This window comes from Nelumbo lutea, chromosome 4 (genome assembly GCF_056320005.1).
Source record: "Nelumbo lutea isolate HS-2025 chromosome 4, American lotus-T2T, whole genome shotgun sequence".
Classification (NCBI taxonomy): Eukaryota; Viridiplantae; Streptophyta; class Magnoliopsida; order Proteales; family Nelumbonaceae; genus Nelumbo; species Nelumbo lutea.
The window spans coordinates 27,640,118-27,650,739 of NC_142687.1; the positions used below are offsets into that span (position 1 = coordinate 27,640,118).

At 35.6% G+C, this 10,622-nt stretch overlaps 1 protein-coding gene across 2 annotated transcripts; it reads left to right on the forward strand.

Annotated features, from left to right (window-relative positions):
- Positions 1-1,508: 1,508 nt before the first annotated feature.
- Positions 1,509-9,113, forward strand: LOC148854788 (Eukaryotic aspartyl protease family protein). 2 transcript variants are annotated; one of them, XM_088941305.1, is made up of 9 exons: positions 1,509-2,308; positions 4,665-4,782; positions 5,200-5,420; positions 5,553-5,792; positions 6,437-6,593; positions 6,678-6,763; positions 8,213-8,327; positions 8,446-8,518; positions 8,787-9,113. In XM_088941305.1, exons 1-9 carry the CDS (start codon positions 1,707-1,709, stop codon positions 8,897-8,899), a joined length of 1,725 nt encoding a protein of 574 aa, XP_088797431.1. In that variant the 5' UTR covers positions 1,509-1,706; the 3' UTR covers positions 8,900-9,113. The 2 variants fall into 2 exon arrangements, with proteins under 2 accessions (XP_088797431.1, XP_088797430.1); XM_088941304.1 differs by having other exon boundaries at positions 1,550-2,308; positions 8,413-8,518.
- The last annotated feature ends 1,509 nt before the right edge of the window (positions 9,114-10,622 follow it).

Here is a 10,622-nt window from a genome sequence, read left to right on the forward strand (position 1 = left end):
GATGCAAAAATATGGGAATGCAAATGATCGGTGTAAAAAAAGTGACTTATTTTTGTCTAATTTCCCTTATTTTGCGAGTTTGCATTGCCTGAAAAAAAAAAAAAAAAAAAAAAAAAAACCTGCCTCAAAACCCAATACCACCCAAACTTGTTCATACATCCACCTCGAATTCCATGTCGATGGGTTTGGTACCAACTTCCAATGGGCCTGACGGGCCTGACCCATATGACCCATAAAGCAGTCTGGGCCCTATAACCTGCCAAATGTCCCATTATTAGAGGAGTTTTTTTGGTGGTAGAACCCATATTAGAGGATCAATATTCAGGATTCAGTAGTCGACCATAATTCAGGAATCAGGAGTCGACCACGAGTTGCAGTTTGAAATTCCAAAGCTTTAAAACCCGATCCAAGGCCGACCCTTTTTCTGCCTCCTGCCACCGGTTCTACCATCTGGGTCAGTTAGATTATATTGCATCAGCATATGTAATACAAACGTGCATCAATACACGTGGCAAGTTTTTGAGAATCCCATTCGGTACCTGCAGCTGTATTTGTTTGCCATGTATATACAAGTATGTACTCTACATAAATACTCTTTTTCTGGTTCATAAATGTAAAATATAACTCATTTTTTGTATTCTTTCTATTCGTTTGAAATGCATGCAAAGCGTGGCCCCATTGTTAAATGTCCTAATTTTTTTTGTCAAATACACCATTTATCCGAAGAGCACACATTTGTATCCAAAAAAGGGATACAGTAATGTGCTCTTCTCATGATGATACAGAGATGTCAAAAAAAAATACATTTTTGACTATTTTAAGCCTTAAAGTATAAGGTGTACACCTTGAGGCAAGGTGCACAGATTTTGCACCTTAAAACAAAAAGGACTAATCAAGTTCTTAATTTCTTTTGAATAAATCAAGTGAGATTTTTTTTATTATTCTAAATGTTATGGCCCAAGTTTATTATTTTCTCATTTCTTATCCTAATAATAATAATAATAATAATAATAATAATGCATTATTTACATAAATAAAATCAACTAAATTATTTCCTTCCTTCTAAATTATTTTTTATATGAAATATAAAGTGTTTATAATTATTAATTAATTAATTATTATTTTATTTAATACTCAAATGCTAAAACTTATTGCTTATAAATTTCTTTTATAGATGCATAACTTCTATCATTTTAATTTAATATATTATATGTTATTTTTATTAATTTACAAACTTTAATTAATTTTTTTCTTAAACCTTACACTTATGCTTTGCATTCTGCACGCCTTGAGGCTTACGCCTTAACATTTTATACCCCGATTTTGCAGGAAACAAACGCAGCGGCAACTCCTATGCTTCACATATAGCACTTAGCCGCATAATGGGAATATCTCCTGTATTATAATTCATATTCATTGGGGGATGTTCTGAATGTGCGGCCGGATTGATGCTTTTAGAGGTGTGCTGAGTTTTGCTTGCAGGGAATCCCGTCGCGCATTAACCCGCCAACTGAACTACTAATACTCACTAAGTTTCCTCCTTTCTTTTATTTCACCTTCGTGAGTCAAAGTTGCAGGTTTTATTTCTACGCTTGCAGTTTGACAAATTGTTCGATTCACAAAACTATCTAAATCCAAGGGGAAGATCCTTCGGTCTCTCCTCGCAGCTCTCTTGTTATTCTCTGCATATCTACTTGGATTGAGGTATGGATAGGGATTCACAGAGAGCAATGGAGTCGCCTCAGCTTCAAGGGGTGGTTATAATCACTCTGCCACCCGAAGACAACCTCTCTAAGGGTAAAACAATTACTGCAGCTTTTGCTCTCTCCGGTCCTCCTTCCTCTCAAATTCAGCAACAAGCACGACAACAACCACACCCACAACCAGAAGAAGACAGTCTTCCCATTCGATCATCACCAAATTCTGAACGCTATTTCTCATTTAGAGGAGTCTTATCTGGTAAACCAAAACAAATTCTGAGATTTCTGGCTGTTTCCGTCTTATTGTTATTCTTGTGGAGTTATGCTTCTCCGGAAACCCTTCTTGAATTACGCGATCACGATGATGATCGGGAAATCAATTCTTTCGTTTTCACTTTGCATCCCAAGCCGGGTACTCTTGAGATGTTCCATCGGGATGTGGAACTTAAATTAGGGAGGTTTGTCGAGGCAAATTCAGATGCTGTCCTGGTGATGTTCAATGGTGGAGTAAAAGATGAGGAGTATAGAATTTCTCTATCGGCTTCTTCTTCGTCTGCAGTTGATAAATCCACCGTTTTCCCTGTCAGGGGGAATATCTATCCAGACGGGTATCTACATCTCGGAACTTAGTTCCTATGTAATTCAAGGACTATTAACGAGTGTTATATATTCACTTAATATTTAGGATATCTTTGCAGCAATAATTTACATTGTTCTTTGTTCAGAAATTGTCTCACAAATAAATTCTAATCATGGCTTTAATAAATATAAGCATAAAGAAATTTCCTAACATAATAATTATGCTTCCATTTTCGTGTTTTCATGATAAGTCACCTCTATGTAAAACTGATGTTTAGTGAAAGGAGTAAACTATGTACAGTTGATATCAGAGGTGGCCTATTTTTTGAAAATAGGGATACACAAGTATAGGAAGGTGCGTGCATAGAAGGATGTAAATTGATATACAATGTTTAATAAAATAAAACAGCCCTACCCCTTACCATTTACCAAGAAAGAAAAATGAATTATTCATAGACCCATCACTGGACAATGAACCCCTTCCTACACTTGCTCTAGCAAGCGCATCTGTCATAAAAATTCATTTCCGTTGGGATCTACCTGATTTGAATTGGAATGGATGCCAAGAGTTCTCTAATTTTGTCAATAAGACGCGATGGACTTCACCAAATTCTTTTGCTCCATCTAGTCCCATTGTCTGTGTTTCCTTGAATTACTATTATTTTTTTTTTCTTGATAATTGAGTTTCCTTGAATTACTATTATTTTTTTCTTGATAATTGAATTTCCTTGAATTACTATTATTTTTTCCTTGATAATTGAGTTTCCTTGAATTATGAAAGATGTGAGTTGTCATACTTCACCTCCAAATATATCAGGGGAGGGAGCAGAGCCCTCTACAGTACCCAGGGATTGTTGAAGTATCTCAGGCAAATTCTATCTGAGATCATCAGATAATACAGCTCTAACCTCTTTGCTTCTTAGTAGCTATGGCCTATGAACTAGGAGAAAAAGAATTGGTTTCCTCTCCTGACATCAGGGAATTTAGTTTGTTTCATCTTAACTTCCTGACATAACAGCATATGTAAAATAGATCTATACAGTTCTCCCTTGACCCCAAGACCACAAGTCTTCCATTGGAAAAGCATATCTAGAAGTTGAGTTGTCACCAACTCAAAACCCACCACCCCCATGGATGCCATAGTCTCCTATGTTGTTTTATCCTTGATAAGGAGGTTTCCAGCTTGGGAGGTTTGGGAACCTCCACCTATCAATTTTATTAAGTTGAACTTTGATGATTGTGGCTTGAACAATCCAGGAGATTCAAGAATAGGTGATGTTTTTAGAAATATTCAAGGATTGATCTGGATTGTCTGTTGGAACCAATAGTATGGGAGACTTTGTTGCAGGGGCTGAGATGCTAGGATATGATAACCTAGTAGTCAAAGATCATTCACAGGTGGTGATAGAATGATTGGGAACAAGCAATCCAGGGAGGGAGGGAGGGAGGGAGACGAGGGTACATATGTTGGTTAGTCTAAATGGGAGGTGGGGGATGAATATACCTCTTTTAAGGAATCACCGTAGGTGGAATATATTTGGACAACCTACCTTTGAAACACATAAATGCATCCACCACAAAGTTAAACAGCTAGTCAATTGAATAGATGCCTTTTATTAGAGTAGTTATCAGTTGCAATTGAAATTATTTAAGTATATAATGGCAATCTGTGTCTCCAAACAATGTTTGACAGGTTAGACATTAAGTCATTAACACATGATCTGTTGTTTAAAAATTATTTCGGTACCTATGCAAAGATCTTTCTGAAAAAACATTGCATGGTTTAATATTGGATTTATTTATTCCTTTTTATCCTAATTGAAAATAATCTCTAAATCTAAACTTAAATATGGAGCAACCTACAAGTTCATCTTTTTCCTAGGTCTTTCCTTCCCAAAGGAGTTTTTCTTTCTTTGTGTTCGTGTGTGTGTGTGTGTGTGTGTGTGTTGAGAGGGGGGGTTGAGTGGGTGGAAATTCTATTTGTTCAATACTTTAGACCATGCATTTTTAAATCCAGATATTGACAGAGTAAATTGGTTTCATATGGCACTCAATCAAATCCTTGAGTAAATTGGTTTCATAAGGCACTCAATTAATTGACCATTTTGATTCCAGCTTAGATTTTTTGGTCATTGCTTTAGAGTGTAGGCCCATTGACATTTACCAATGGGAGAGTGACCTGTTGACAATCTACAAGGGTTGATTTTACTCAGGTACTAGATTACATACATGCAGACAGACACCAATCAATTTATCTGTCTTCATCTATATCTTACAGATCGAACTAATGTGTATTTGTGTCCTTGTTTATACTTTTTCCATTTTGCAATTAATATGATGGTGTCATGTCATCTCATGCCACATTTCATCTTTTATGCTCTGCAGATTGTATTATGCATCTATTTATGTTGGCAGCCCTCCAAAACCTTATTATCTTGACATGGATACTGGGAGTGACTTAACATGGATTCAATGTGATGCTCCATGCATTAGCTGTGCCAAGGTATGCAAATTGGTAGTTTAAGATGTCTCTGTACAAGTTCCTCAGGCAATCCATGCTTCTCATGTTCGAACACAATACGTATATATGACAATATGCGTGTATCAGAGTGCTGCAGAAAATTGTTCACATCCATGTATGTACATTTAATCTCTTATAGGTGCATGTGTGTGTTCTCTGCATTCAATGGCCATTATTCTTTTCTTAATTTTCCACAGGTTTTATTTATCAAAAAATTTTCCACAAGCTTTCTCTCACCTGTGCTTTCCTGTATAACTACTTACAAGAGGATAAACTAAATGCAACTTCTTGTCTCTCTCTTTCCTCATCTTAGAAATCAACACATGAAGCACTCTCATGTTGCTACAGATATTTTGGGATGTGCACCATCAATATTTTTAAAGGAAATAATTTATGTAGGGACCCCATCCTTTGTACAAGCCAAGTAAGGGGAAAATAGTACCTCCCAGGGATTCATTGTGCCTAGAAGTGCAGACAAGTGGATCTTGTGAGACTTGCCAACAATGTGACTATGAGATAGAATATGCAGACCAGAGTTCCTCCATGGGCGTTCTTGCAATGGATGACCTGCCACTTATGATTGCCAATGGAACAGAGGTGACATCAAATTTTGTTTTTGGGTAAAGTATTTCTTCTTCTCAAGCTAGTTCTTTTTACATGTCATAACTCATAAGACCAAAAATTAAATCCATGCTTTGTTTTTTTTTTCTTTTTCTTTTTTTTTTTTTTTTTTTTTGCAATGTTCCATGTAGGTGTGCTTATGATCAACAAGGACAACTTTCAGTCTCTCCTGCAAATACAGATGGAATCCTCGGACTTAGCAGGGCAAAAATTAGTCTTCCTTCTCAGTTAGCAAGTCAGGGGATTATCCGTAATGTGGTAGGCCATTGTATTAGAAGTGATAAATATGGAGGTGGATATATGTTTTTAGGTGATGACTTCATACCTTGGTGGGGTATGACTTGGGTCCCCATGCTTAGCAGCCCTTCCATGTGAGTATAAATTTCTTAGTTTCTTCCTTTTATTGAAGTCTATTGAAATTATGTTTGTAGCACATAACAAAAACGCATATTTAAGTATTCATAGGTTATGTGTACCCACCAAGGTTCAAAATATCGATACAGCTGATACACCGGTAGGGGCATATCAGCCTGTATCAAGGCTCATTTTTCCCTTTTTTTTAGTTTTTTTTTCTCAATCTGGTTCAGAGGGGTCAGTTTAAGGCCCATCTACCCCCTGAACCATGGTCTGACCCGAAACACCCACTGTAGGGGTGTATTGGGAAGCCCCCAATACGTTACGTATCAGCCGATACGGCCTGATACATATCAAAACTTTGAACCTTGGTACCCACTATCTATTCTTGATTATCCAATTACCCAGTTATTATTTCTTCTATGCACATGAAAATCTGTTTGAGATCATTTATGTTTTTCGTGTTTATCTTCTGTTGAACACTTGAACCTTTAACTTCCTATATTTTCTTTTGTATTTGGTTTTTGGTAAATTACCTAACAATCATGTGATTATATACCCTCATACATATATCACTTATTCACTTGCCTTAAGAATTATATTCTATTTCTTGTAGTGCCACTATATCTTATTGTATTAAAATTTTAATTGTTTCATCCAGGAATAACTTCTATCACACAGAAATCATGCAAATGACTTATGGAGGTGGACAACTCAGTCTAGGTGGGGTGGATAACAATGTAGGACGAGTAGTTTTTGATAGTGGCAGTTCTTACACATACTTCACTAGGGAAGCATATTTGGGTTTAATCGCGTCTGTAAGTATTTTCACCAGAATTTTTGGAGAGGTCATGCTTAATTTGTTTATGAGATTAACCAACCACAAGAATTCTGCCATGCAGCTTGAAGATGTTCCTAGTGAAGAACTTACTCGATATGAATCAGATTCTACCTTGCCAGTATGTTGGCGAGCTAAATCCCCAATTAGGTATTTTCTCAAAATAAATAGAAGATTTACGAAAGGAGGTAATTTTTGTTATAACTATGTTACTAAATGGTCGACAGCTTGGAGATGTATCATTTCCAGGCTACAATTTCTGATTATAATACAAAGTATTGGTCAATCTTTGGTTCAGAAACTACATGTAGAAATAAGAAAAACATATAATATACTGTTTGTTCTTGACGGTTTTATTTGGACAAAAATCCTGGACATTTTGGGCGGTTATGTGCTCAAAAATACATGCATGATGCATGTTTTGAAAACCCAAAGTGGATAATTTGGGAAGCAAATCCATCATGTAAGGCAAAATAAGACAGAAACTATCAAATATTAGAACATCACTCTCAATCACACTGAAAAATGTTCCCTTGCATTCATGAGAATATGTACATCAATGTGCAATAATAGGATAGGTAAGGAGTTACCACTATACAAGGCCCTTTCCACCCCTCCCATACCAAAAACAAAAGATAGGTAAAGATCCACCATACAAAGAATGCCCAGATCAAGCTAAGCCATCTGTGGCCTCAGTTAAGGCTGCTTCCAATCCATCTGATTGCAGCTAAGGGTGCAGTTAGGATCTTCTAATGTCATTAACAAAAGAGTTGTGAGCATAGAGATGCAATTAGAGGGATTAAACAATTGGCAAGGAAAATAGGAATGGCATTTACATGGAGTCCAAGGTCAGCTAATTGTGCAGCTATTGCCTTGGCAAGACAGGGGCAGAAGGAACCATTTATATTGGGGTTTGACCCCTCAAGGGAGGGAGCTTGTAGTGCAGAATAAATATTACAACCAGGATGTAAAAGGGGTGGACAGCATTGGCAAGCCCTATAGGTGGGGTGCTTGTAACATTATATATGTACAGCATTCTTTTATAATATTTAATAAAATGGTCTTGTAGTTACTAAAAAAATAAAATTATTTTGATACTGATCAAAAAAAGTTCCCTTGTATTTATATAAAATCCTTGGAAGAATAATTACTACAGAGTACAAACACACTCACAAGTAGACATACTGATGCAGGATAAAAATTCCCACTATGAAAAGAAAATTCAATTACTCCTAAACTACTTAATTAGCGATTCTGAAATTTGAAACACAACTAAACTTAGTCATACCAAACTCTAAGACCAGACCCCCAAAGACAATCTAAAATTATGAAAATATCCCTACTGTCAAAAATACAAAAGTGCATTAAAATTCAAAAGTTTCCAATTTTGACTTTTGGCTCCATCATGCACAAATCAATAGTACAGGATCTAGAGATACATATGTACCAAAATATGTATCATGTATTATCTGATCAGTATTTATCACACTGTAAACTTAGAAAAAAGGCTTCCACTTTTATTTTAACCTTTTTTCTCTTTTTGGGAATTGTTCTTGTTATCAGCACCAATTTTTTTATAGTTTTCCTTTCATACCGCAGATCTGTTAAAGATGTTAAACCATTCTTTAAGCCCTTGACCCTTCACTTCGGGAACCGATGGTGGATTCTCTCCACAAAGATGCTGATTCCTCCAGAGGGGTACCTAATTATAAATGTAAGGACGACGTATCTTTTACATTTGTATTATTTCTCTTGAAACCCTTCACTGCAAAATTTCTCAGTTTTTGTGACTCATGAAGATGGACTTGCCACTGACTGAGGCATTACTGCAGAAGAAAGGCAATGTGTGTTTGGGGATCCTTGATGGAAGCAAAGTTCATGATGGATCCACAATTATACTTGGAGGTAAGTTCTTCATAGTTTATACCATATCTTAACTCATTTTTGTTATTGATGTTTTCATTACGAAGTTACTCGGTGCATTACCATAAACCTTGAATTACTGCCAGATAAAAAGGAAATTATCCTATGTCTTTTCTTGTTAAGACACAAGGGACATGATCCCATTCTGTCTTATTTGCCTTTTCGTTTTAATTATAATACCAAAATATTTTCAGACTATATTTTCTCTTCATTGCCTTGGGAATGAGATTAACTACTATGCTTTCTGCAGATATCTCATTGCGTGGACAACTGGTTGTGTATGATAATGTCAATGAGAGAATAGGGTGGGTCCAATCAGATTGCATCAAACCCCAAAAACTGGAGATTTTTCCTTTTCTCTAGCCAGTATATATGCATACAGAATTATGTAAAAGCAACCAGTATATACGACACAAATCATAGAGAATTTTCTGCATAATCATTCACTCTTGTTGTACACAGTATATTTTTGCTCTATTACGTTGAAAGCACCGCCTGAGGATACTTTGTACATACTACTAGTTCAGTATCCATGCATGCTGAAAAATCCTATATCGTGTCTATAATGCTTTTCCTACGTCCTTGTCTTACACAAATTACATATTCTTTGCCCATTTTTACCCTTTTCTGTTTTGATATTCTTACTTGTACTTTTCAGATGCTATCACTAGCATTTGTATTTTCTCATCCTATTTCTAACTATTCAACGGCATCATTTTTTCTTCTTTCTTCTAAACTCTGCCTCTTCACACATCTCCACCTCTGGACAGCAACAACGGCAGCAGTAGTGCCTGTAATCCATTTGTAGCCCAGTTACAAGTTGCAGAAGCTATGCTGTACCTTCAGTCCTCGAGAGGGCATTTAAAGGCCGCAAGTTCTTTTATTTATTTTTTTTTTTTTTCGTTGTAACTGTTGTGCACCAAGAAATTTGATTGTGGTCAAAATCTGCTTGCTCACCCTTTCTCTTTTTTATTTGCTGTTGTGTTCTTGGTTTTCTTTAATTTCTTATTGGCGATTGGGATTGGAATAAAAACGGCTATTTTGTAGGTATATGGACAGATATGTTCTATTGGACTTTCTATTCCATTGTCTTCAGCAGGATATTTATGGTGTTTCTTCTGTGGTTTAATGAAATCCTTAGTTTACCAAAAAAGAAAAAAAGCAGGATATTTATGGACTTGTCGACTTGAAGTAAACCCCCATCGTTATTCATTTAATAGCTACTCTTCCCGAACGGCTGTATATGTATAGATCAGAGTCATCAGAGACAACTTTCATGGCAATATACCAATATCAGATTTTGACAGTTTGGGCGGTTACCTTCTAAATCAAGTCTGACAGCTTCATCGCTGCGTTATTTCGGTTGTTTGGCATCGATGCATTTCAGGGCCGATTCGTTTCTTAGAGAATCGCCTAACGGTCAAAAAAACATTTTGTGGCCGTTTCAATCCTCAATCTGTTTCGTTCTGTTTCATGCCACAGCAGCACTGAAAAAACGTTTCAGCTGGAATCGGCTGAGTGCAAGCCGTTTCTCTTTAGTGTTTTTTTGTGGTCGACATTATCCCATGTTACATGTGCATGGGATGCATAAATATGTTCTAATCTAATGGTTACAGATTCTAGTACAACAAAAATATATTGAAATCCATCAGTTAAATAAAATTACAAATTTTATTAAAAAGTTATTACACAAATGATTATTAAACAGCTATTAATCACCGAATTAATGATTAAAATGCTATTATACAATTAAAAATAATATTAAAAACCTGTTTTTTTATAGAAAAATAATATTTAAACATATATAGAGAAAAATCTATTGAGAAATTAATACACATCTTAAAAAATAATATTTATTAAATCAGAATATATTATTACACCAAAATGGATTAAATAATAAAATTTATTTTAACAATTTAACTTAAGATGACTCAAGTAAACAATTAGTTCTTTGTTCTTGTTGCCATATAGGCCATCCAAAAGATGAGTCCAGTAAATAATTAGTTACAAGTAAAACAACCACTCATGTAAACAATTAGTTCCAATGTAGAGCTGAATTCTGATCCAGATATCAGTTAACTCTCTA